This window comes from Phyllobates terribilis, unplaced genomic scaffold (assembly GCF_046119375.1).
Source record: "Phyllobates terribilis strain yellow unplaced genomic scaffold, ASM4611937v1 Scaffold_3__8_contigs__length_932513732, whole genome shotgun sequence".
NCBI lineage: Eukaryota > Metazoa > Chordata > Amphibia > Anura > Dendrobatidae > Phyllobates > Phyllobates terribilis.
In genome coordinates this window covers 805112743-805140740 of record NW_027362763.1, presented here as the reverse complement: position 1 = coordinate 805140740, position 27998 = coordinate 805112743, and the positions used below count along the sequence as shown (strand labels likewise).

General features: G+C 42.7%; 2 protein-coding genes across 7 annotated transcripts in view; both read left to right on the top strand.

Moving 5' to 3' along the window:
• ZDHHC14 (zDHHC palmitoyltransferase 14) overlaps positions 1 to 27998 on the top strand; it is a 184716-nt gene that overhangs the window by 26148 nt on the left and 130570 nt on the right. For all 6 annotated transcript variants that reach the window (XM_073672415.1, XM_073672411.1, XM_073672410.1 and 3 more), the window contains exons 3-4: positions 13542 to 13702; positions 14987 to 15145. In XM_073672415.1, coding sequence (XP_073528516.1) covers positions 13542 to 13702; positions 14987 to 15145 — 320 coding nt within the window. The remainder of the gene's footprint in view (positions 1 to 13541; positions 13703 to 14986; positions 15146 to 27998) is intronic.
• On the top strand, positions 38 to 9831 carry LOC141257857 (uncharacterized). The gene is made up of 4 exons (XM_073672866.1): positions 38 to 873; positions 992 to 2144; positions 7709 to 7846; positions 9737 to 9831. The coding sequence occupies exons 1-4, from the start codon at positions 535 to 537 to the stop codon at positions 9829 to 9831; spliced, it is 1725 nt and encodes a 574-aa protein (XP_073528967.1). The 5' UTR covers positions 38 to 534.

Here is a 27998-nt window from a genome sequence, read left to right as displayed (position 1 = left end):
AAAAAGGCGGTACCTCTCCCCCGCATCAGTTTTTGGTTCCTGTCCCTGATGGGAGCCTCACCAGGTGGTACCTCACGTACCTGGATTATGGACGGTGCGGCCTGGAGGCCGTGGAAGCAGCAGATGGTCCCTGTTCCCAGCCCGTCTGGCTGCTGCCCGGGTCTGCGTGTGGGGAGGAGGTGCTGTTTTCCTTCGGATGCCTCCCCGCGTGCGCCGGGGCCTGCGGCCGGGTCTGCGCCTCGCAAAGATGAACTGAGCGCGCCGGCCGGCAGGTCTTCCGGGCTGCGCACGTGGGGGTCGCGTCGCACCCTCTGACGGAGCGCGCCGGAAGTCCGGGCTGCGCACGCGCGGGGTGCTGACGCGCCCTATCACGGAGTGCGCCGGAAACCGGGTCTGCGCATGCGCGGGTGGGAAGCTGTCATCCCGCTGCAAGCGCGCCGGGTGCCGCTGGGCTGCGCACGCGCAGAGGCAGGTGGATCTGCGGGTAGCGCGCCAGCTGGCTAAAATTAAAAAAAAAAAAAAGGAAAAAGAGAGATGAGCACGCTGCCGGAAGGGGAGGAGCCTAAAGGAGGTGGAGCCCTACTGCTTTTAAGGATGGGGAGCAATCAGGATGGCGGTGTCTGCATCCCCGCCATGATGAATGAGGAACCGCAGTCACCTGGGCAGCAGCTGTCACCGCCACAGGAAGTACAGCAGCAGCCACAGCCATCAAAGCAGCGCAAGCAGCTCAAACAAATGGAACGGGAATCTTCCCATCGACAAAGTCACAGCAGTGAGGGGCGTACGAGTTCCGGCAAGACTGGTCAGAAAAGACTTCGTCAGTCCACCTCCGCCAGATGGGAGCCCTCATGTGAACGGCAACCACCGCCTCCGGTACCCTAGTCTGAACGGCAGTGTGGTGAGTGATCTTCGTGAAAGTCTCACCTTGAATAATGTGCTCTTCTCTCTCTCTCTCTTTTCCTCCTTCTTCTCCTTTTATTTCTTGGGGCAGGAGGCGAAGAAGTGTAGTGCTAAAAATAAAAACAGGGAGTGTGCTTTATGCAAAATCGGTCTTCCCACCTCCTATGCCAAAAACCTATGCTCAGACTGTATTCAGAAAACCATTGCAGAGGAGTCCCCCAGGTTTTCTTTAGAATTAAAGGATCTAATCCAGACAGAGGTCAGAGAGTCTTTAAGAGGCTTAACCTCACTCAAAAAGAAGAAGCGAAAACTAGTTTCTTCAGAATCAGAGGAATCAGTGGAGTCACGTTTTACGAGAGAACTGCCTTCCTCCTCTAATCACTCCTCATCGTCATCGGAGTCTTCGGATGATAATGGGGGGGGCAGACCTTGTTTTTCGGTTGATAATACTGAGAGACTAGTTAAAGCCGTCAGAGGGACTATGGGTATTACCGATACCAAAGTGCCCAGAACAGTCCAGGATGTTATGTTCGGGGGCTTAGACCAAAGGAGGAGACGCTCATTCCCGGTCAATGACAGGATTAAATCTCTGATAGAAAGGGAATGGAAGAAACCGGAGAGGAAGGGTCAGCTGCCGTCATCCTCCAAGCTGAGGTACCCCTTTGAGGATGAGGATGCGGCTAAATGGGACAAAACCCCTAAGATTGACGTGGCCATTTCAAAATCTTCAAAAAAATCCACTCTGCCCTTTGAGGATTTAGGAGCCTTAAAAGACCCGCTGGATAAAAAAGCGGAGTCCTTCCTTAAGCAAACCTGGGAGTCGTCAGCAGGGGCCCTTAAACCGGCAGTAGCAGCGACCTGCACTGCTAGATCTATGATGATCTGGCTTCAACAATTGGAAGACCAGATCAGGGGGAATGTGTCCAGGGAGAAAATTCTATCAGACCTTCCTCTTGTGCAGGGAGCGGCTGCATTCCTGGCAGATGCATCGGCAGATTCAGTTAGGCTGGCTGCCCGGTCTGCAAACCTCTCTAATGCAGCCCGTAGGGCGCTATGGCTCAAGAGCTGGCCAGGAGATGTGCAGTCAAAGTCTAAACTGTGCTCAATCCCTTGTGAGGGGGACTTCTTGTTCGGCAAAGGTCTAGATGACATCCTAGATAAAGCCGCAGACAAAAAACATGGATTTCCCACGGTGTCTGGTTCCCTATTTAACAGTTCCTTTCGGAAGAGAAAATACAGCCGCAGTAAAGCTCCCAGAGACCAAGGTAGCTGGAAAGACCGAAAGCCGTATAGCAGAGGCTTCATGTTTGGGGGTCCCTCCTCCGAGAATAAGAAAGCCCCTAAGTGACAGTTCCCCCCAGGTGGGAGGAAGATTGTCCCACTTCCTGCCTGCCTGGAAGAAAATTTCATCCAATTCTTGGATCTTAGGGATAATCAGGAGGGGGCTCACACTAGAGTTCAAGAGCAGGCCCAAGAACACTGTCAAAATATCAGCCCCCAGAGGTTTAGTGGAACAGATAGCCTTACAGCAGGAAGTTCTCTCTCTGCTCAGGAAAGGAGTTCTGGTGGAAACACCTGCACCCGAGCAAGGAAGAGGATTCTATTCGACCCTCTTCCTAATAAAGAAGCCGGACGGCTCCTTCAGGACCATTGCGAACTTAAAGAGACTGAACGACCATTTAATCTACAGGCCTTTCAAGATGGAAACAATAAAATCAGCCATAAAGATGTTATTTCCGGACTGTTTTATGTGCGTCCTCGATCTGAAGGACACCTACTACCACGTCCCGATTTTGCCAGATCATCAACAGTTTCTAAGAGTAGCTGTACAATTCGGCAGGCACGTAAGGCATTTTCAGTTCGCAGCTCTTCCCTTTGGCATTTCCATGGCGCCGAGAGTCTTCACAAAAATCATTCTGGAGGCCACAGCGCACTTGAGGGAAAGAGATATTTTAGTCATCCCTTATCTGGACGACTTCTTAGTAGTGGGCAGATCAAGTCAACTCTGTGCTCTAGCCCTGGCGGACGTCATGGCCAGTCTAAGACGCCTAGGTTGGCTGTTAAATCTGGAGAAGTCAAGGCTGGAACCAAAGAGGGTTCAGTCTTTCCTGGGTCTCATTCTGGACTCGGAAAACCAAACCTGTCTTCTGCCAGAGGAAAAGAAACTGAAGATCAGATCCCTAACATCTCAGATTGTCAGCAATCCGACCATCACCCTGAGGAGTGCAATGTCTCTGTTGGGTACAATGACGTCTTGCATTCCGGCGGTTCAGTGGGCCCAGCACCATTCCAGATGTCTTCAACAGGAGATTCTGGCAGCGGACAGGCGGCTCAAAGGTCGCCTGAATGGGAAAATATCTCTTCCAGATGTTGTGATCAACTCCCTGGACTGGTGGACATCTCCGGTCAACCTATCTTTGGGGGTTCCTTGGACCTTCCAGGTGTCGGATACAATTACAACAGACGCAAGTGCGGAAGGTTGGGGAGCTCACCTAAGGGATCGTTCTGTACAAGGCCTCTGGTCGGACAGCGAGACAAGCCTCTCTTCCAACATGAAAGAGCTGTTGGCAGCCAGAAACGCGCTAAAAGAATTCAGTTCTGTTCTTCAGGGTCCTCACGTCAGGATAATGTCAGACAACAGATCAACAGTCGCCTACATCAATCATCAGGGGGGTACCAGGTCTCTCCCTCTGATGTTAATAGCGGATCAGATCTTCAGGTTTGCCGAGAGTCGGCTGGTTACGCTCTCGGCACTGCATATAAAAGGGGAAGAGAACATAAAGGCCGATTTCTTGAGTCGTCACATCTTGAAACAAGGAGAGTGGGAGTTGAATCCAGCCGTTTTTCAGCAGATTGTGGATCGGTGGGGACAGCCCCAGATAGATCTGTTTGCAAACAGACACAATCGGAAGACCGAAACCTTTTGCTCCCTGAATCCAAAAGAGGGGGCGTTTGCGGTGGACGCGCTGCAGATTCAGTGGGATTTCACTCTAGCTTATGCCTTTCCCCCTTTAGTACTGATCCCTACTATCCTGAGGAAGATCCGAGAGGAACGGGCGAGGGTTATATTGATCGCCCCGTTCTGGCCCAAGAGACCATGGTTCACTTGGATGAAGAGAATGTCCCAAGCAGATCCATGGGTTCTTCCGGACATCCCGGATCTCCTCAGGCAGGGCCCAGTCTGTCATCCCCAAAGAGCGGGCCTGCATTTGACGGCTTGGATTTTGAGAGGTCGCTATTGACGCAAAGGGGGTTTTCTCCAGATCTTGTTACTACCCTTCTAGCAAGTAGAAAGCCGATAACAACTAGAATCTATGGTAGAACCTGGGCTAAGTTCTTGTCTACCTCGGGTCAGTCTGCCAAAGGGAGGGTTCCTATTGAGGCCATACTAGAATTCCTCCAGAAGGGGTTAAACATGGGACTAGCCACCAGTACTCTTAAGGTACAGGTATCTGCTCTGGGGGCACTGTATAATTATGACTTGGCAGCAAATAGATGGATCATTAGATTTATTAAAGCCTGTCATAGATCCAGACCTATTCCTGTTCCAAGAATGCCTCCTTGGGACCTTAATTTAGTTCTGGAAGCATTAACCAAACCTCCCTTCGAGCCCTTAGAGAAGGTTTCAGAAAAAATCTTAACTTTAAAGACTGCGCTATTGGTGGCCCTGACATCAGCTCGTAGAGTCAGTGACTTACACGCACTATCCATTAACCATCCATTCACTCAAGTATGTATGGATAGAGTAATCTTAAGACCAGACCCGGCCTATCTTCCAAAGGTAGCCTCCAAGTTCCATAGGACGCAAGTAATCACTCTCCCTTCCTTCTATCCTAATCCTAGGGATTCTGAGGAATATAAGCTTCACACCTTAGATGTTAGGAGGGTGTTAGTCCAGTATTTGGAAGTGACAAAAGCCTGGAGAAAGAGTGACGCTTTATTTATATCCTTTCAGGGGGCTAGGAAAGGACTTAAGGTTACAAGGGGGACCATAGCTAGATGGGTCAGGGATACTATTACCTTAGCCTACTCTTCTAGCAATCTGCCGGTTCCTGAGAACCTGAAGGCCCATTCCACCAGAGCGGTAGCTGCTTCCTGGGCTGAGAAGGCGGATGTGCCCATCGACATTATATGTAAGGCGGCAACTTGGTCATCCCCTGCTACATTTTACAAACATTACCGTCTTGACCTTTCCTCTTCTACTGATCTGTCCTTTGGTAGAAGGGTGTTGCAAGCGGTGATCCCTCCCTCTGGTATTTAATCTCTATAAATCTCTCAGGTGGTGCTGTCATGGGAGAAGGGGAAAAGATCCTAGTTACTTGCCGGTAACGGGATTTTACAGAGCCCATGACAGCACCCTATTAATTCCCTCCCCTTTATCACTGTGGTGTGCACTTTTTTTAAGGTGTTTAGTACATATGTTGAGGTGGTGGTTATGTATTAACCTGTCTTCGGAGGCCCTCTCATGCTCTGAAACAAAAAACTGATGCGGAGGAGAGGTACCGCCTTTTTATTCAGTAGGTTCCTGTCCTTGGTGGGCGGATACCCTCTCTCAGGTGGTGCTGTCATGGGCTCTGTAAAATCCCGTTACCGGTAAGTAACTAGGATCTTTCTCCAACACATGGGGTATCAGCGTACTCAGGAGAAATTGCACAACCACTTTTGGGGTCCAATTTCTCATAGTACCCTCGTGAAAATAAAAATATTTCGGCTAAAAGCGTTTTTGTGGAAAAAAAAAAAGATTTTTTTTCACGGCTCTACATCATAAACCTTTGCAAAACACTTGGGGGTTCAAAGTGCTCACCCCACATCTAGTTAAGTTCCCTGAGGGGTCTAGTTTCCGAAATGGGGTCACTTGTGGGGGAGCTCCAAGGTTTAGGCACACAGGGGCTCTCCAAACGCGACATGGTGTCCGCTAACAAATTGGAACCATGTTGCGTTTGGAGAGCCCATGCGTGCCTAAACATTGGAGCTCCCCCACAAGTGACCCCATTTTGGAAACTAGACCCCCCCCCCCCCCCAAGGCACCTATCTAGATGCATAGTGAGCACTTGGAACCCCCAGGTGCTGCACAAATTGATTCGTAAAAATGAAAAAGTGGAAAAAAAAATACTTTCATTTTTACGGATTAATTTGTGAAGCACCTGGTGTCCGCTAATTATTCAAGCAAATTTTACAATCAAAAGTCAAATGGCGCTCCTTCCCTTCTGAGCCCTGCCGTGCGCCCAAACAGTGCTTTTTCCCCACATATGGGGTATCTGCGTGCCCAGGGGAAATTGCACAACAAATTTTGGGGTCCATTTTTTCTTGTTACCCCTGCAAAAATAAAAAAAAAATTGGGTCTAAAGTAACATTTTTGTGAAAAAAGTTTAAATGTTCATTTTTTTTCTTCCACATTCCAAAAATTCCTGTGAAGCACCTGAAGGGTTAATAAAGTTCTTGAATGTGGTTTTGAGCACCTTGAGGGGTGCAGTTTTTAGAATGGTGTCACTTTTGGGTATTTTCTGTCATAAAGACCTCTCAAAGTGACTTCAAATGTGATGTAATCCCTAAAAAAATGTTTGTAAATTTTGTTGACCAGCGATTTCTCATTTTTCCAACTTTTAACCCTTATAGCTCCCTAAGAAAAAAAATTGTTTCCAAAATTGTGCTGATGTAAAGTAGACATGTGGGAAATGTTATTTATTAACTATTTTGTGTGAAATGTCTCTCTGATTTAAGGGCATAAAAATTCTAATTTTTCAACATTTTTTGCCAAATTTCCGTTTTTTTTTCACAAATAAACGCAAGTGATATCGAAGAAATTTTACCACAATCATGAAGTACAATATGTCACGAAAAAACATTCTCAGAATCAGGGGGATCCGTTGAAGCGTTCCAGAGTAATTACCTCATAAAGTGACAGTGGTCCGATTTGTAAAAATTGGCCTGGTCATTAACGTGCAAACCACCCTCGGGGGTAAAGGGGTTAAATAACTGTCGGCCGAAATATGGAAAAACTATAGTTCTCATATGGCAATGCGAAAACGTAAAATATTTTTTTTAGTGTGTGACAGCTGCAAAACATAAAAATCCGATATAAATCTGGTATCGCTGTAATCGCACCGACCCAAAGAATAAAGTTTTCTGATCACGTAAATTGCTCGAGCTACCGTGTAAAAAAAAAAAAAAATAAAACCAATTCGGCACCTGCTGCTGATTTGTTTATTCTGCCTCTCAAAGATCGCAGTATGGCTCGGCTCACATTTATCCTGCGCTCTGTCCTAAGCGTTTACACTGGGGTTTCCGTGTAAATCTCTGAAATATGTGATTCAGACAGAACCCCCGCCGGAAAATTCCCTGTAATGAGGCAGATGGAGGCACAGTGGACGCAGTCTGGCCTGTGATCCCACGGTGTCAGTCTTTTTATTAGGCTGTGGAGTCTGAGTCGGTATAAAATGGACCGACACCAACTCCTAAAATATATAATCAATTGGGTACAGTAGTTCAATGCAGTTTGTGGGGAATATTTTTTTCATAAGAATTTGGGAAAGTTATGAAATGTCCTTTTAAATGTCTGTCCCATTCCTCATCTAAGGGTCTAGACTTTTAACTGAGATGATGAATCTGTGCTACAGTAAATGTATCACTTAAACATGAGCCATGTATGAGGGAGTCGTGGGGTCATGAAAATTGAGGAGTCAGAGGTTTGGCTTACCGACTCCACAGCCCTGGTGTGAACCTCTGAAAAAAACTACACAGCTGAACAGAGGCCAGTTGGAGTACAGAGTTAGGCCGTTTTCGCACGTCCTGATATTTCCGGTACCAGAGATGTCCGTGTGGCAACTGTGTATGCAGCATCAGGAGCACACGTACCGGCGCCTCAGAATCAGCGGTGATCCCAAGCGCCGGGTGCTGAATGCTGCCCTTGTTGTTCCCTGCCGGTGCTTCGATGAACGCGAGCAAGGTACAATGATGAGTAGTATTCTGCTCCCGCTGTGTCTTGATATAAAAAAATCCTTATACTCACCTGTCCGAACATGTTCCCCGCTGTAACCCATCTGACCGCTCACGCCTGGGAGAATTACTCGCTCTATCGAGCTGGCCCCGGAGCTGCACTCAATGAGCAGTGTCCTGTCACTCACTGAGCTCAACACAGAGCAAATGTACGCAAATAAACGCAAGTCTTATCGAAAAACGTTTGCAACGATCATGAAGTACAATATATCATGAAAAAACAATCTCAGAATCTATGGGATCCGTTGAAGCGTTCCAGAGTTAACTCATAAAGTGACTGGTCAATTTTAAAAAATGAGGCCTGGTCATTAACTTACAAAGTGTCTCGGTCCTTTAGGGGTTAAGGTGATGGGGGCACATATAATCCTGATTATTTGTATACACTCTTCTTGTTCTCTTTTGACTATGTGCAAAAAGCAAAGCCCTCACATGACTTTCGGCAGAAATATGTAAAAATTATAATTCTCAAAATATGGCGATACAAAGACTAGTTTTTGCCAAAAAAAAGCGCCTTTTAGTCTGTGACAGCAGTCAAACACAAAAAAAACTATAGAAATCTGATATCGCTGTAATTGCACCAACCAAAAGAATAAAGTCGTCTAATGACTTGTATCATATAATGACCGGATTAAAAAATATAAACAATTCTTCACCTGCTATTGATTTGTTCTGTCTGTCTCCCAAAGATCGCAGTAAGGGTCGGTACACATTTATCCTGCGCTCTACGCTGATTTCTGTGTAAATCTCTGAAATCCGTGATTCAGATGGAACCGCCGACTGAAGATTCCCTATAATGAGGCAGAAGGAGTCACTTTGTACGGTGTCCACCGGTATCTGTCTTTTTAGGCGTGCATAGAGGCGCGATCCGCCACAGCTTTGTGCACTTATGTAAAGGACGACACTGAACAGAGGCCAGATGGAATCCAGAGTAACTCTGCTGCCTCATTATTGTGAATGGACCAGTTAGCCGTGTTGCTTGAATTATGTCATTTGGAGAGTTAGATGGAAACCGCAAATGTTGTGAAATTTTCCTAATAAAAGCTTCATCTTAATCCACAAAAAAAGCAAGTCTCCACTCAAGCCCGTCGTCTATTAACAGAAATATAAGGGACTTCCACATTACTGGTACCACAAAGGCTCTGGAAAAGCCCTATGGCATCTCTTCCCCCTCCTCCACCCCCCCACCTAAGGGCTCTTTTACATGTAAGTGTTTCCAGTATGTGTGGTGACAGTTTTCACACGTACTAGAGACACACAAGTAGACCCATTCAAATGAATGGGTCTGCGCACATGTCAGTGTGTTTTCACGGACCATGTGTCCATTGGCAAAATATGCGGACATGTCCGTTTTTTAACCACAGCACGGGCCGCAAAATGTCCCCCACACGTGGACACTGAGACAGGGATGACATATGGTGTCATCAGTGTGACACGTAGCGATGCCTGGGAATCAGCGGTACAGTTTGCTCTGTTCCCAAGCGCCGGGTGCTGCTGGCGGCAAGTTTCATCATTGTCCTCTGCTGGCGCTGTGATCAGCGCAAGCACGGTGCAATGTTGAGAGTTGTATTCTGCACCTGCTGTGTCCAGCAAGTGAAAAAATAAGAAGAAAATAAAATCAGTATACTCACCTTTTACATCTAATTCCTTGAAGCCATTGTCCCTTGTAAGCTCAACGCAGTAAAGCAGCCTGTTCACTGGAGCAAAGCATTCTCCTCTGCTCCTCAGTGTGTGCGGTCACCTCAAGCTACCGCAGATGCTGATGCAGAATTGTGGGACAATATGTTGGACAGATGAGTATTATGGTTATTTATTATTTATTTTTATTTTTTTGTTTTTACAGTGGACATTGGCTTCAGGGAATTAAAAGTAAAGATGAATATAATTTCTTTATTTTTACACTTGCTGGACACAGCAGGGGCAGAATACAACTCTTAACATTGTCTCATGCTTGTGCTGATCGCAGCAGCAGTAGAGGACAATGATGACAGATGCCTTCAACACCCAGCTCTTGGGAACAGCACAAACTGTACCGCTGATTACTAGGCGCCGACACGTGTGAACCTGATTCATCACGCTGGTTTTCCAGTACCGGAAAGGACGTGTGAAAGAGCCCTAAAAGAAATTTAGCAAGTTCTGCACTCCCAAATCCAAATGCCCACCCTCCCTTCTGAGCCCCACATTGTGCCTAAACCATATTTAGCGCCCACATGTTTGGCATTTCCGTAGCGATGAGAGCCCGCTTAATTTACCTGTGCATGTCTCTACAACAACGTGCTGGGCACTGCAACGTACTGTTCACTACAACGTACCGGCACTACACTGACAGATTTTCAATTTTCACTCTGCGACTTTCACTGCTGCTTGTTTCTAAAAAAAACACCCATCGAGTGAAATTATCACTACACCTGTAGATGAACTCCCAAAAGGGTATAATTTCCAAATTGCGGTCACTTGAGGGGGGTATTCTGTTCTCCTAGCATTTAGGGGTTCTGTATGTGGACTATTCTAGGAAAATCTGCGCTCCAGGAAGCAAATAGTGCTCCATTCCTCCAGAGTCTTGCCGTGTGGCTAAGCAGTACTGTACAGCCACATTTGGGGTATTTCTACGTTTAGCAGAAATTGTGTGAAAAATTTTGGTGCAATTTTTAACCATTTTCCCATATGAAATGTAAAATCTGGGGCTAAAACAAGATTTTGGTGGTAAAAATGTAATTATTTTTTCTTCACTGCCCAATGGTGTCAAATTCTGTATCACACCTGTGGTGTCAATATGATCACTGCACCCCTAGATGAATACATTGTAGTGTAGTTTGTAAAATGGGATAACTTATGGAGGTTTCTGCTTTTCTGGCACCTCAGGGGCTCTGCCAATGTGACATGGCACAGTCAAATCATTCCAGCAAAATCTGATCTCCAATATGGCGCTTCTTTCCTTCTGAGCTTTGCACTGTGCCTCAAAAGTTAGTTTTTGACCACATACGGAGTATCTCAGGAGAAGATGTGGGGCTAAAACAACAACATTTTTGTCGGAAAAATATATTTAATTTTCACAGTTCAACGCTGTAAAATTCTGTAAAGCACCTGTGGGTTCAAGGTGCTCACCACACAGCTAGATAAAACGAGGGGTATAGTTTCCAAAATGGGGTCACTTGTGGGGCGTTTCCCTTGTTCAGGCACATCAGGTGCTCTCCGAATACGACCTGACACCCTCAGATTTTTCCATCAAAAACTCTGTTCCAGACGTCACTCCTTCCTTTCCGAGCCCTGCCATGCATCCAAACAGTATTTTTCCCCACACATAGGGTATCTGCGTACTCAAAAGATATAGCACAACAAAATTTGGGGTCCATTTTCTAATGTTACCACTGTGAAAATAAATAAAATAAAGTTAAAGTAACATTTTTTTGAAGAGGGGGGAAAAAAAAAAAATTTAAATGTGTACATGTTTCCCCTCCACAATGCATTCATTAATTCCTGTGAAGCAACTGAAGGGTTAATAAACTTCTTGGATGTGGTTTTGAGGGTGTCTTTTTTTTTTTTTTTTTTTTTTGAAAGGTGTCACTTTTGGGTATTGTCTCATAAGCCCCCCAAAGTCACTTCAAATGTGATGTCCCTAAGAAAAATGGTTTTGTAAATTTTGTTGCTGATCAAATTTTAACCCTCCTAACAAAAATTTTATTATTTTTTTTTTTTTTTAAAAATGATGCAGATGTAAAGTAGACAAACTAGATATGTGGTAAATGTTATTTATTAACTATTTTGTGTGACATAACCCCCTGGTTTAATGGCATGAGAATTAAAAGTTTGGAAAGTTCAAAATTTTCTCCAATTTTCTGATATTTTCACAAATAAGTCATAGCCAACAATTTTTACCACCATCATTAAGTACAATATGTCACGAAAAAAACTCTTAGGTTATGTTCCACATGTTGTGTTTTGTTTAATTTTGCTGCAGATTTCTGAAGTAAAAAAAATCTCTGGCAGGAAATTAGCTGCGTCAAAACAGCAGGTTTTGCTGCTTTTTTTTTTCAGTGTTTTTTCATTGTCCTTTTGTCTCTATTTATGCATGTACATAAAGGTCTGTGAAAAAAAAGAACCCCATTCTATATTGCCATCAAAAACACTGAAAAAATTTACGTGCGTTTTTTCAGCATTTTATTTCGCCACCCATTACTTCCTATGGGTGAAAAAAAGCTGAAGAAATGCTGAAAGAAGTGACATGCTCTATTTTCCAAAAACCCAACCAAGGCACAAAATACGCAACAAAAAAAAGACAAAAAACAAGATATGTGAACAGAGAATTCTGGTTTCTCATAGACTTTGCTGGTACTGCAAAACGCAGCTGAAAATTTACCGTACATAAAAATGTGCAGCAAAATACGCTGAAAAACCCCATGTGTGTGAACATAGCCTTAGAATCAATGGGATTCTTTGAAGTGTTTCAGAGTTCTAAAAATTTGGCTTGATATTGAAGGAGTTAAAAACTGTGCAAGTGTACTTAGAAGAACTGATGCTGTTTTAAAGGTAAAGGGTGGTCACAGAAAATATTGATTTTGATTTAGATTTCTCTTGTTAATTCATTTCGCATTATATTAATTAATAGTTTATTTTTATTAACACTTCTATTTTGAAAACATTCATACTTTGCAGCATTTTTTTTTCCTACACCTGCCTAAATCGTTTGAGCAGTATTATGTGTATGTATACACATATACCAGCTGTTAAAGTTTCATGTCCTATTTATTGAAAGGATGCTTTTAAAGGTTGTCACCAGATAGCAGTTTGTATTTTTTCTTTTAAAATGGTGTCCAGGACTTTTAACATTGATGGCATATACTTAAGGATAGGTCATTAATGTCTGATCGTTGGGACTGCGACACCTGACTGTTGACGGTGGCCGGAAGTGCTCAGTTGGCAGCAGCAGGGTACTACACAAAAGCCACTTATTCAAATAAATAGGGGGTGAATCTGCAGTACCCAACCTCTGCCACTATTCTGTTGACAGTTGTCCTATACCGCTCTGTAACTGAGCAATTAAGGCCACCGCGGACACAGAACAGCTGGTCAGCAGGGGTGCCAAGGTTTTGCATTCCCACCGATCAGATATTGATGACCTATCCTACGGATAAACCATCAATTAAAGTCCTGAACAACCGTTTTAATACACCCATTGGAAAACTAGAATGAATCATAAAGAAAATAAGTAATGTCCATTAATGTCTGAGAATATGAAGATGAACTCATGTACTCAAGATTTATTCTGAACTCTAAATTCATTGTATATATTTTTGTGAGTGTATGTATTGCCTCATTCTGCAAAATAAATGCAGTCCCTGGAAAGAAAAAAATCACAATTTTTATGGCCTCTCCAGGAATTTACAGACTGGGTTTACTTTTTTTTTTTTTTCTTAATAAATTGGCCTCAGCAAAATGGGTGGTTGGGCTCATTCCATGCCAGAGAATCTTTTGGCCTCAGTGACCCGTATTGACATGATTAGCATATGCACACTAAACATAAAAAAAATGCCGTGTACTGCCCAGAGTTCAAGCGTACAACCCGATTTAGCAAGAACATGTCTGCTCAATTATATTTTGTTCACCTAATTTGAGCAAATAATTTAACCTGACTTTCTTTTTCTTTGCAGTTGTCCTTATTTAGCCGTGAAAATTACTCCTGCAATTCCTGTAGTAGGCGGAATCCTTGTCTTCTTTGTGATGGGGACGTTACTTAGGACAAGTTTTAGTGATCCAGGTGTTCTTCCACGTGCCACTCCAGATGAAGCAGCAGATTTGGAAAGACAAATAGGTAATATAAGATTAGCAGAAGGTTTTTTTTTTTGTATTTGGAATAAATAAGTTCCAATATATAAAGGGAGCTAAAGTTCAAAATGACACTTACAGAAGACAAAAATGGCACTAAAAATGCATTTTAAGTGTTAAAATGGCTTTTGTATTTACATTTGATACATGCACACATATCGTATTTTTTGGACTAAGACGCACCAGGCCATATAACGCACCTACTTTTTAGAGGTAAAAAAAAAAAAAAAATGTAAGCAAATGTGGTCATGATGCCTTGTTAAGGGAGAGTGGGTCTGCTGCTGACACTTATAGGGGTAATGCCCCCTAATTCTGTTATTATCCCCCATCCTGATATATATGGCTCCTTCCTTCCTGATATGCATGGCACCCCTCATCCCCATCCTGGTATGAATGGCACCCCTCATCCCCATCCTGGTATATATGGCTATATTATATTTTATATTATATTCTATTATATTATGGAGTCCTAAGGGTATGTGATGTGTTGTTCAGTAAGCTCTGTAATCCGCCTAAGAAAGCGCATAATATATGCTAAAAAGAATGAACACATGCATTGTATTTGTAAAAACAACGTGCTGTGTATATGTACAGTCTTTTCACTTTGTTTTTTGTTTTTTAACCACTTAAGAATTCCAAAGAGATGAAGCAGCTAAAAGTAGTGACATGGCCATTTTAAGTAAAAGAAGGTGACTTCAGAATCCAATAACTATCAACCTGCTTTATTATGGCATCAGAAATACAGAATTAGCAGACCCCTTTTGACCCCCTAGTAGGGAAATGTGTTCTTGTCAAGATTGACAAGACCCATATCCAAACTAGAGATCGAAATGTTGTTGCTGTTTCTGCATTTGTGATGCCATAATAAAGCCAGTTGATAGTTATTGGATGTTCAAGCCACCTTCTTTTCCTTGGATTTTGCTTGGGAAAAGGATATTCCCACATTTGGAATTTGAGCATTTACATATTACTGACGGTTGATGCTATCTCAATACCACCATTGTTGATATGATCATTTGTCAGGTGTCTTCTGTTTGGAAGCCACTCATTATTTTATACTAATAAAAAAAAATAAATAATAAGAACTACACTGAAAGCGCTCAACAAATGGCAAAAGACTCTGGCATGTACTAAAGCTCCTTCCTCTTGTAATTCTTAGCGTGTTTGTCAGCGTCTAAAAGACATCATGTGCACATACCCTAAAAGTGTTTAGCTAAACATGTCTTTGTTCTGTTCACTTATTGTGAGGTTTCCTTTACCTCTTTCGTAGATGTTGCAAATGGGTCAACTTCAGGTGGATATCGACCACCTCCAAGAACGAAAGAAGTTGTCATTAATGGACAAACTGTGAAACTGAAATATTGTTTTACCTGCAAAATCTTCCGCCCACCACGTGCCTCACATTGCAGTTTATGTGACAACTGTGTTGGTGAGTATAAGCCGAAAGAGGTGAGATCTTACTACAGCACTACATCTGTGTTTGTTTGTAAATCTAGATGTACAGGCGCTGCGGGTGCGCGGTGCATTGTTAAAAGCAACCATGTTCTAGATTTCATGAAATAGCATGGCTATTCACCAGTAAAAGTCGTCCAGTTGGGCTGAGGAAGTAGAAAGGGCCCAGCATGAGATTACGGAGACGGCATGTTCGGTAATGTAGGGTAATTGGAATTTGTGGCTCGTTATTGAAGTTAAAAATTTAACATTTTTAAGCATTTGAGTTGTCAGATTTGACAAATGTATGTCACTCTAGCAATTACACATAAACAGAAATTTTCCTTCTATGCATGTGTATGAGTTAACTTATTTTTGACCGGTCCAGAATATATATGTACAGTATTTGTTCATAAATAGCCGGTTGGTTGAATTGAGCTAGTCTTGTTCTTAATGTCAGATTTACAATCCACTTGCCTCTGTTTTAGTGTATGTATGTATATATTATACATGCACACTGCACAATACAGCCAACCAGCACACCTCACAGTCACTGCATTAGTGTATCAAATAATAGTCAGCTGATAGTGTTGTGATGTAAAACCAAAAAAATAACACAAAAATGTCCTGTCCTCCACACCCGCGTACCATCCGCACATTGGAACGCATGGATACCGCATCTACAGATCCAGTGATGCGGAATCCATGCGTTCCAATGCAAATCAATGGCGGCGAAAATGCAGCGCTTCCGCAAAATAATTGCTAGTGCTGCGTTTTTCTCCACAATGATAATCCGCAGCGGAAATTTCCGCAGCATGTGCGCAGCACATGCGGATTGTCATTGGGGAACATGGCTGCCCATCTACCATGCGTTTTTTAAGCGTTTCTGCAGCGTTTTTGCCGCTGCGGAAATGCTTAAAAAAACGCATCGTGGGCACACAGCCTAACAATGTATTTTTATGGTGCTTGTATACTGAGCTGCCAAAAAATATTTATCTTATTCCTATAAGGCTATAAGCCCACAATCAGGAGGAGCAGCTTTTTGGGCACAGCTCACCTGCGCTGCATCCAAAATGCTGCGTTCTACATTTACAAGCACAGTGGATGGATCTATAGAAATCCCATGTCCACTGTGCTTCTATTTGACGCTGCATAAACTTACCAGCGGAGCGGATTTAGGAGCCACAGAATGTCAGTTTCTGTTGCGGAGACGCTAGTCTCCACAATGAAATTTCCACAATAGAATGTCATCAGATGCAGTAACTCCACATTGTTCAGTGAACACATGCGAATTTACCTGTGATTATAACGCAGCGTTTTGCACACAGCAAGAATACTGTGTCCAAAACGCTGCTGTTCTTGATCGTGGTAATGTAACCTAGAAATATTAACCCCTTAACGACATTAGACGTACTAATACGCGTCTGTGCCCTGGGACTTAAGAGCCAGACCCGTATTAGTACGTCATGGCGATCGCGCGCGCACACAGGCTGTGCGGGCTCGATCGCCTCCGGGTGTCAGCTGATTTTCACAGCTGACACCTGGTACTATGTGCAGGGAGCGGTCACGCACCGCTCCCAGCACATTAACCCCCGCGAAGTCGATCGCAGCATTGCGGAGGCAAGGGGAGGTGATCGCAGATACTCACCTCCTCTTCCGGCCTCCAGCGCTGAATGCCGTAGCTTCCAGGATGTTGCCATGACGACCCGATGTCGTCATGACAACATCCGGGTCACCAGACAGCAGGAAGATTTTTTGGACATGCTCAGTGCATCTCCAAACAATCTTCTCCCTGTCCAGCGCTGACAGCCTGCATGGCACAGGGATGGTGCTGCATTCCTATGCCATGCAGGCGATCAGAGAAAAAAAAGTGAAAGTCCCATAGTGGAACAAAGTAATAAAGTATAAAAACTGTCAGAAAGTGGAAAAAAAAAAAAAAATTGTAAAAATATTAAAAAAAATAAAAAAAATAATCCACCAAAAATAAAAATATAATGTACCCATCAATAAATATTATTATAAAAAAAAAACAAACCAAACAATAAAAGTACACATTTGGTATCGCCGCGTCCGGAACAACCTGACCTATAAAACTGTCCCACTAGTTAACCCCTTCAGTGAACACTGTAAAAGAAAACGAAGCAAAAAACAATGCTTTATCACCATACCGCCAAACAAAAAATGGAATAACACGCAATCAAAAAGACTAATATAAATAAAAATGGTACCGCTGAAAACGTCATCTCGTCCTGCAATAAACAAGCCGCCATACAGCTCCATCAGCCGAAAAATAAAAAAGTTATAGCTCTCAGAATAAAGCTATGCTAAAAAATATTTTTATCAATTTTACCACACGCGGAACAGAATAAAAAAAACAAAAAAAACAATTCCTGAATTGTTGGTTTTTGTTTATTCTGCCTCCCAAAAATCGGAATAGAAAGCGATCAAAAAATGTCACGTGCCTGAAAATGGCACCAATAACAACGTCAACTCATCCCGCAAAAAACAAGCTGTCACATGACTGTCTGCCAAAATCTGGAAAAATTATAGCTCTCAAAATATGGCGATGCAAAAACTAGATTTTACAAAAAATGCGTCTTTTAGTGTGTGACAGCTGTCAGTCATAAAAACCCCATATGATTCAGGTATCGCTGTAATCACACCGACCCGAAGAATAAAGTTGTCTAATCACTTATACCGCACGAGGAATGGCGTCAAAAATAAACTCTCGGGTTAGGGTTAGGGCTGGGTTTGGGGTTAGGGTTGTGATGGGGTTTGGATTTTTTTCAAAAGTAAGAAAAAAAGATGACGATATGGCGACTAGTGTTGAGCGCAAGTGCTCGCTACTTGAGTTTGCATCGGGTGCTCTGGTATGCATTGAGTATCGTGGGTATTTGAGTGACATGCTCGAGTCTCCGCCCCATTTGCTTCGCGGCCAAAAAAACTTTGCGGGGATTGCCTGCCATGCACGAGCGATCCCCGCATGTTTTTTTTTGGGTGTCTAATAACCGTGAAACATGCGAGGCAGGGACTCAAGCATGTCACTCGAGCACACGCAGTGCATACCTGAGTACCCGATGCAAACTCAAGTAGCGAGCCCTTGTGCTCAAGACTAGTGACAACTTATTCAATATGATGACCTAATGTTATCAAATTCTGTGTCGTATCTCTGGGTTCAAAATGTTCACTATACCACTTAATAAAATCCTTGAGGGGTATAGTTTCCAAAATGGGGTCACTTGTGGGGGAGCTCCACTGTTTAGGCACATCAGGGGCTCTCCAAACGTGACATGGTGTTCGATAACAAATTGAATGGAAAATCGGCTCAAATTGTTAGCGGACGCCATGTTGCGTTTGGAGAGCCCATGCGTGCCTAAACATTGGAGCTCCCCCACAAGTGACCCCATTTTGGAAACTAGACCACCCAAGGCACCTATCTAGATGCATAGTGAGCACTTGGAACCCCCAGGTGCTTCACAAATTGATTCATAAAAATGAAAAAGTGTTTTTTTTTTTTCATTTTTATGAATCAATTTGTGAAGCACCTGGGGGTTCCAAGTGCTCACCATGCATCTAGATAGGTGCCTTGGGGGTCTAGTTTCCAAAATGGGGTCACTTGTGAGGGAGCTCCAATGTTTGGGCACACAGGGGCTCTCCAAACGCAACATGGCGTCCGCTAATTATTCAAGCAAATTTTACAATCAAAAAGTCAAATGGCGCTCCTTCCCTTCCGAGCCCTGCCGTGCGCCCAAACAGTGTTTTTTCCCCACATATGGGGTATCTGCTTGCCCAGGGGAAATTGCACAACAAATTTTGGGGTCCATTTTTTCCTGTTATCCCTGCGAAAATAAAAAAAATTGGGTCTAAAGTAAGTGAAAAAAGTTAATAAAGTTCTTGAATGTGGTTTTGAGCACCTTGTGGGGTGCAGTTTTTAGAATGGTGTCACTTTTGGGTATTTTCTGTCATAAAGACCTCTCAAAGTGACTTCAAATGTGATGTGGTCCCTAAAAAAATGGGTTTGTAAATTTTGTTGGAAAAATGAGAAATCGCTGGTCAACTTTTAACCCTTATAGCTCCCTAACAAAAAAAAAATGTTGATTCCAAAATTGTGCTGATGTAAAGTAGACATGTGGGAAATGTTATTTATTAACTCTTTTGTGTGACATATCTCTCTGATTTTAAGGGCATAAAAATTGAAATTTTGAAAATTGCAAAATTTTCAAAATTTTCGCCAAATTTCCTTTTTTTTTCACAAATAAACGCAAGTTATATCGAAGAAATTTTACCACTATCATGAGTACAATATGTCACGAAAAAACAATCTCAGAATCAGGGGGATCCATTGAAGCGTTCCAGAGTAATTACCTCATAAAGTGACAGCGGTCAGAATTGTAAAAATTGGCCAGGTCATTAACGTGCAAACCACCCTTAAGGGGTTAAAAATCAGCAATTACAAAATTGTTATTTATCTTTTTTTTTTTTCGTTAGTGTCTACTTGGGTCTTGAATCCACAACTTTCACATTACAGATAGATGAGCTTTATTTTGCTCTAGTGGTGTAATGAGCAGAACTCCATGTACTTGATCTGTACTGCAGAATATGACTAAGCTGATATATTGTACACAGCAGTGTATTTCTATGTATTTTTATTCTACAGGGAGAATCAGGGTATGTGCCCATGATGCGTACCAGCCTGCGGCCCTGACGCTGTGGAAAAGCTGCCGACATCTTCCGCTCAATATGCAAATGAGCGGCGACATTTTTATTTTTCACCTGCTGACTTTCCTCATAGAGGTTAGGTCTATGTGGAAAGCCCACATGCGGACCCGCAAGAGAAATTGACAAACTGCAGTCTGGAAAGACGCGCTGCATGTCCGTCTCCACTGGTGATCCGCAGGTGCCCTGATATGTATAGTGGGCACGGGATATCTAGAAATCCATCCTCTATGCTGTAACATCTGGACCCTCGGGTTTGACGCTGCATAAACACGCAGAGTGAAACCCGCAGCAGCTCCAGATCGTGAGCACATCCCTTAAGAGATTTTTTCATCTTATAAAGTTACTCAAAAAATAATGAAAATAGCTTGATAACGAAAAAAAGTTATTTTAATGCGTTTATTTTTAAATGATAAACAAAACAAATCAGCAAATAACACGGACATATCTGATGTCCCTGTAATCGTAACGACCCGCAAAGCGATCAAATTATTTACGGGGATCAGTAAATGATGGGGAAAAAAAATGGCAATTTATATTTTTCTCTATTAAACCCCTATAAATTTAATAAATGGTAATGCTGAGGTCGTGTTCACACGTACCATTAAATGCTGTATTCTTTGTGCTGCTTTTTTTCTGCAGGTGTTCGCACCACATGACACCGTAACAATCTTCTCTGATTATTGGTGTTTGCTGCTTTTCTTTTATGCATTTTCCCCCTTATTTGTTGTGATTTTGGGGGAAGATATGAAGCACAGTTTTTAACAGTACAGAAAAGCTTTCATTCTTATTGTAGAGATGGTGTGGATTTTGCAGAAAACAAAAAACACAGTATTTCTGCAACATGTGAACACGGCCTGACAGACACAAAAAATCCAGATACCGTATAGTGAAGCTACATAGAGATGATAAAGTTCTGGCTGCTCCGACTGTGAGTGAGAGAAGAAAAAAATAATCGACAGGTCCCAAGTAGAGATGAGCAGGACGCACAGATGACGTTGCGCTGCCCTGGTTGATCAAAAGGCGCCAGGGACGCCGGATGGTTAGAGATTTGCGGCCTCCTGTCCAGCCTCCCGGTACCAATGACCTGGATGCTGGACCAGAGACTCGTGAATCCATCCGCTCATCTCTAGTCCCAACCGTCACGGATACAGCGGACAGTCTTGGATTTGGGTCTATGCCCTGCAGTCTCGGGCTTCTGCTGAATGTTCCTCATTACCAGCGCCCCTCTGAACTCCTCCTGCCAGGGGAGAAAGAAATGGTAAATGGGTGTGGATTGGGGTGTGGCCAGGGGCTTGTCCAAAATTGTGTTAAAATGACAGATGAAATAAGAGGATACTATATGTCACATGTAGTGGGATAATCTGGGAAGGCAGGAACGTTGCCTGAATAGTCCTCATTCCAGCTTTCTTCAGATGACAAGTGGAATTGTGCGAAAATTCTATGTTCAGATCCTATGGACAGAATTTGTCATTTTTCATTAAAGGGGATTGTATAATTTTACAGTGTGATCCCACTTCAGTGACTGCTAATAATTGAACCCATTAAAGTCAAAATTGTCAGGCCTAGAATTGCAATGTCATTCCAACAAATGACACAAAATACCTGTTGCGTTCATAAATTCTATGCAAATTATGCTTACTCTTATTTTCTCCAATAGCTCCTTAACTTGGTTCTGATTTATCTGATTGCCCGTAATAAAATTAAAAAAGCTATGCTACCTCAAGGGATAATGTCTGAGGTCGCCACTGGTGGTCCCCACTAATCCTGCATTGGTGTCAGTTCTTTGATTCATGTGACCGCTGCAGTTAATCATTGGCCTCAGTAGTAACATTTGCATGCATATGTGGCTGCTGGTGTGACAGAACGTAATCGCTGAAGATCCAAACAGGGACTAGTGGAGCAGCAGGGTTTTAAATAGGTAAGTATTGGGGTGATTGCATTTTAAACTTGATATTTTTTTTAAGCCTGTATGGTTCCACCCACAGTAGAGCCTAAATAATACATTTAGGTTAAACTAATTACATTTGGCGATTAAAAGAACCCCTGCAGTGATTGACTGCTTTACTTAAGTAAAATTCACTGGATACAGATATCATATGTTTGCCCTTCATGAAGTCTGCCAATCAAAATAAAAATGTCATCCCCCTTTAAAAAGCAATGTTAATTAAAAATATTTTTAATTATAAAGAATTAAAGAACTGTTCTGAAACTAGACTTTCAATGCGTGTTTGTCAACGTGTACGTTACATGTCCAATGTTTGCCAGGGAGGTCTCTTGATCATATGTGTGACTTGAGAACCCCTCCTTCCTTTATTACTAATAGTTTTATATATTTTAACGTTCTACGTTTCTCTTTATGAAGATTGTGTGTTAGACGCAAATTATTTTTTTTTGCTATATTATTTAAAGTTTATCCAATTACATAGCTCCCAACCGTCCCTGTTTCTGCGGGACTGTCCCGCGTCCTGTCACGGCTCAGCTGTTCTCCCGGCTGTGATGGGTGGTAGGATGGGTTGCGGCAGTGGAGCAGCGGGCACAGGTAGTAGCCAGCTGCTGCAGCTACCATGCATGCCTGCTGCTAAAGAAAATGAATATTCACTCTTCTCCACGTCCATCGGAGTGGAGAGGAGTGAATATTAATTCTCAATAGCGCACACTGTCAGTCGCAGCCACCTGCTTCCTGCTGCGGCCCTGTGTGCCCGCTATTAGAGAGAATGAATATTCACTCTTCTCCACTCCCATGTGGGTGTGGAGAAGAGTGAATATTAATTTTCTTTAGTAGCAGGCACAGAGGATGGCTGAGCCGCAGCTGGAGCAGCGGCTGTGCTGACAGTGCGCGCTATTAAGGAGAATGAATATTCACTCCTCTCCACGCCCATAGTCCCGGCGTGGAGAGGAGTGAATATCCCCGCAGCTCACCTCGGCTAGTGAGGGATGTATGGCAGTGACGTCATGCGCTGCTCAGATGCCGAGATCAGCTATTGACAGACAGGATACAGCCCTGGAGCAGAGAAGAGGAAGGAAGGTTAGTTTAGTAGAAGTGTTTTTCTTTTCATGTGTGCAGTGATTGGGGGCCGTGCGTACCAGGAGTGGGCCCGCGGGGGCCGTGCGTACCAGGAGTGGGAATTTGCTCTGCCTCCAGGGTTTGTTTTAAATAAAAGGAGGAGTTGCCAGTGGGAGACATGTAACAAACACAGAACAGGAGAACTAAACTGTGTTCTTACAAACACATTAGCTGCCGCCGCTCTCATAGCTCTGCTCCATTACAACAATATTACACAACCCTGTCTGCCTGTAACATCAAATATAGTTTTAAAGGGGTTTAAGAGAGAAAAAAATCTAAGTTAAATCTGTACTGGCAGCAGGAAATGTAATGAGGGGAAAAAACACCTGTTAAATCCTTTGTAATGTCAGTGTGGTTCTAATGGTCTCATTTTGCTTACATTCTGGAAGTATTGGCTTGGTGGTTAAGCGACCATTCCCACTGGAATAGTGGGGGATTTAAAGGGTTCGTAATGTTGGGATGTGTGTGTGCATGCATACACGCAAACGTGCTTGTAAGTTTGTAAACTCTGAATTTTACTTATTTCATCATAAATTTAATTTACAACTACAACATACATGAGATTTTCTCACAAGTCTTAAAAGTAGATAAAGACCAAATCAAACAAATGAGTCAAATATTAGACTTGGGTCACTTTCATAAAAAGAATAAAAAATATCTTATGTTTGTGAGTGGCGAAACGTTAGCTTTTAGTATCTGATGTGACCCCCCTCCTTCGCACTGCAACAACTCCATCTAAACATTTCCATTTACTGTAGATTAGTACTGTACATCGGCTTAACCTCTTTCTGACATGGGACGTATCCATACATCCCTGTGGCCTGGTACTTACTCATATGGGATGTATAGATACCTCCCGGCGATTTTGCGTACACAATCTCTACTGGGTGTCAGCTGATTCTGCCACCCGCCACTCTTTAACCCCCTAAATGTTACGATCACTGCAATCACAGCATTTAGTGAGCTAGCAGAGGGACAGACGCCCCTCTGCTCTTTTATCAGAGACCCCACGACGTCATCGCAGTATCCCGATCATTGCCATTGTGGCCCGATGTGGTCATGACTACATTCGGGTCACCAGGCAGTAGCAAGGTAGTTAATCATGCGCAGTGCATTAACTAACTATCGTGTGTCTGCAGCACTTACAGGTTATAAGGTATAGCAGTGATCTTGCACTGCTATACCTTATAACTGTGATCAGACTGCAGAAAGTGAAAGTCCCATAGTGGAATAAAGAAAAAAAAGTTACAAAAAAAGTTTTAAAAATATATTGTACCCATAAATAAATATTCTAAAAACAAACAAACAATAAAAGTACACACATTTGGTATCACAGCATCCAGAACGATCCAACCTATAAAACTGTCCCACTAGTTAACTCCTTTATTGAACATAGTTAAAAAAATAAACGAGGCAAAAACAATGCTTTATCTTATGACCTAACAAAAAGTGGAATAAAACGCAATAAAAATGGTACCGCTGAAAATGTCTAATTATTTTTTCTATAAAATAGTTTTTATTGTGTAAAAGCGCCAAAACATAAAAAAAACTATATAAATTTGGTACCGCTATAATTGTACTGACCTGGAGAATAAAGCTACCTTACTTACCAATTTTACCACCCGTGTAACAGCATAACCCCCCCCCCTCCCCCCACCCAAAAAAAATTATTGAATTGTTGGTTTTTGCTTGTTCTGACTCCCAAAAATTGGAATAGAAAGCGATCAAAAAATGTCATGGGCCCAAAAATGGTACCAATAAAAACGTCAGCCCGTCCCGCAAAAAATAAGACCTCACATTACTGTCGGCTGAAATATGGAGAAATGATAGCTCTCAAAATATGGCCATACAAAAACATTTTTTTTGCAAAAAAAAGCGTCTTAGTGTGTGACAGCTGGCAAACCTAAAAACCCGATCTAAATCTGTAATCTCACCGACCCGAAGAATAAAGATGTCTAATCACTTATACCGCACGAGGAATGGCGCAAAAAAATATAGAAAACAAATTCTTCACCTGCTGCTGATTTTGTTCATTCTGCCTCCCAAAGATCGCAGTAAGTCTCGGCTCACATGTATCCTGCGCTCTACGCTGAGCATATTCACTGGAGCTTCCATGTAAGACTCTGAAATACATGATTCAGACAGAACCCCAGGCAGAAGACTCCCTATAATGAGGCAGATGGAGGCACTTTGAACGTCATCTGGCCTGTGATCCCACGGTGTCTATCTTTTTATTAGGCGTGCATAAAAATGCCATCGGCCACAGTTCTGTGAACCTCTGGGAAAAAAACTACACAGCTGAACAGAGTCCAGAGTAACTCTGCTGCCTTATTATAGTGAATGGATCCCTTTTGGGTTTCATCTGCATTAAGTCACTCGGAGATATAGATGGAAACCCCGATATCCGTGTTCAGCGTAGAGTCCTGGATAAGTGGGAACATTTTACATAGCATAACGTAACATTTTGAATCACAATAAAAGCTTTGACTCAATCCACAAAAAAAAAGCAAGTCCCCACTCAGGTTCGTCATCTGTTATCGGAAATATAGGGGCTTCCACGTTACTAGTAGCACAAAGGCTCTGGAAAAGCAAAATTGCCCATGCCCACCAAAAGAAATTCAGCAAATTCTGTTCTCCCAAATCCAAATGCTCTCCTCCCTTCTGAGCCCCACAGTGTGCCTAAACTGCAGTTAGGGTCTACATTGGCATTTCTGCAGTGATGAGAGCCCGCCTAATTTAGGGGTGCATGTCTCCAGAAGCATGAGCTGGGCACACCGTACTGGTCATTACAACGGCAGTTTGCAACTCTGCAACATCCACTGCTGCTTGGTTCTGGAAAACACCCAAGTAGTTAAAATCCTCACCACACCTGTAGATAAATTACCAAAGGGGTATAATTCCCAAAATGGGGTTACTTAAGGGGAAATTCTGCTCTTCTAGCACTTAGGGTCTCTATATATGGAGTCCGCATACTATTCTAGGAAAATCTGCGCTCCAGGAGGCAAATAGCGCTCCGTCCCTCCCGAGTTTCGCCGTGTGGCTAAGCAGTACTGCACAGCCACATATGGGGTATTTCTACATTCAGCAAAATTTGTGTTACAAATTTTGGTGCCATTTTTACCCATTTCCCAGTGTGAAGATGTTAAATCTGGGGCTTAAACAAAATTTTGGTGGTAAAAATTTAATTATTCATTCTTTACCGCCCAATGATGTGAAATTCTGTGAAGCACATGTTCAACATGCTCACTGCACCACTTGATGAATTCATTGAGGTGTAATTTGTAAAATGGGGTCTCTTATGGTGAGTTCTGCTTTTCTGGCACCTTAGGGGCTTTGCCAATGCGACATGGCACCGTCAAACCAGTCCAGCAAAATATGAACTCCAATATGGTGCTTCTTTATTTCTGAGCTTTGCACTCAAAAGTAGTATTTGACCACATATGGGGTATCGGCGTACTCAAAAGAAATTGCACAACAAATTTTGGGGTCCATTTTCTCCTGCTAGCCTTGTGAAAATGAAAAAATTGGGGGCTAAAACTTTTATGGGAAAATATATATTTTTTCATTTTCACAGATCAACGTTGTAAAATTCTGTGAAGCATTTGTGGTTTCAAGGTGCTCACCACACATCTAGATAAATTCTTCGAGGGGTCTAGTTTCCAAAATGGTGTCAATTGTGGGGGATTTGAACTGTTTAGGCACAACAGGGGCTCTCCAAATGTGAATTGGCGTACACTAATTCCAGCAAATTTTGCATTCAAAAGGTCAAACGGTGCTCCATCCCTTCAGAGCCCTGCCGTGCTCCCAAATAGTGGTTTTCCCCCATATATGGGGTGTTAGCATGCTCAAGAGAAATTGCTCAAGAAATATTTGGGGTCTATTTTTTTTTTTCTTGGTACCCTTAAGAAAAAAAAAAAAAAAAGTCTAAAGTAAATTTTTGTGAAAAAAAAGTTAAATATTCATATTTTTTTTTCACATAACAAACATTCATGTGAAGCACCTGAAGGGTTAATAAACTTCTTGAATGTGGTTTTCAGTATCTTGAGGGGTGCAGTGTTTAGAAAGGTCATTTTTGGGTATTTTCTGTCATATAGACCCCTCAAAGTCACTTCAAATGTGATGTGGTCCCCAAAAAAAAAAATAAAAAAATTTTGTAAATTGTTCAAAAAAATGAGAACTTGCTGGTCAACTTTTAACCCTTATAACTTCTGTAGGGTTCGATACTCAGCTGCGTTAGAGGTAGGCACGGGACACTGTCTCTTTAAAATGTCCAAGGCAGGTTTATTATGCTGCATAAACCACACTTTCAGAATTAAACAAAAGAAAGCCTTGTCCAGCCAAGTGTAACAAACAGAAAATAAACAGTCCAATACCTTATGGCGGGTTCACCCGCTCACGGTCAGTGTCTTTTTGGCACAAACACTCTGGAGGTCTCCACACCTCTAGTCACAGACCCTGAATGAGACACTTGGTCTCCATTTTATACACACGCCCTGGGGGTTGGGATATGTGAGCAGCCAGTCCCCCCCCATCTCTTATGACGGCTCGAAAAGAACAGCCATGATATACCTAATTAACCCTCTCATCTGGAGCATGCTTTTCTGGTTTTACATCACTGAAGTTGCCAACCTCAGCGATACATATCTCCCCTCAAGGACATGTCTGAGGGCCATCTTACACTTCCTAACAAAAAATATTTTGTTTCAAAGGTACTGATGTAGACATGTGGGAAATGTTATTTATTAACTATTTTGTGTAACATATCTCACTGATTTAAGGGCATAAGAATTCAAAGTTTAAAAATTTTCAAAATTTTTGCCAAATTTCCATGATTTTTTTTATCACAAATAAATTCAAGTCTTAATGAAGAAATGTTACCACTATCATGAAGTACAATATGTCATGAAAAAACAGTCTCTGAACCAGTGGGATTCTTTGAAGCGTTCCAGAGATATTACCGTGGCCCTCATCCCCATCCTGATATGCATGGCCCCCCAATCCACCATCCAGGTATGCATGGCCCCCCTTATCCCTCTTCCTGGTATGTATGCCCCCCTTCATCCTGGTA

What these genes read in the sequence shown, in the direction of transcription:
- LOC141257857 (XM_073672866.1), top strand. Translation starts at nt 535, where the DNA reads ATGAGCACGCTGCCGGAAGGGGAGGAGCCTAAAGGAGGTGGAGCCCTA. An exon ending in AACGGCAACCACCGCCTCCG is followed by an intron (nt 874 to 991) that starts GTACCCTAGTCT and finishes TTCTTGGGGCAG; the next exon opens with GAGGCGAAGAAGTGTAGTGC. An exon ending in CTTCGATGAACGCGAGCAAG is followed by an intron (nt 7,847 to 9,736) that starts GTACAATGATGA and finishes TTGTTTTTACAG; the next exon opens with TGGACATTGGCTTCAGGGAA.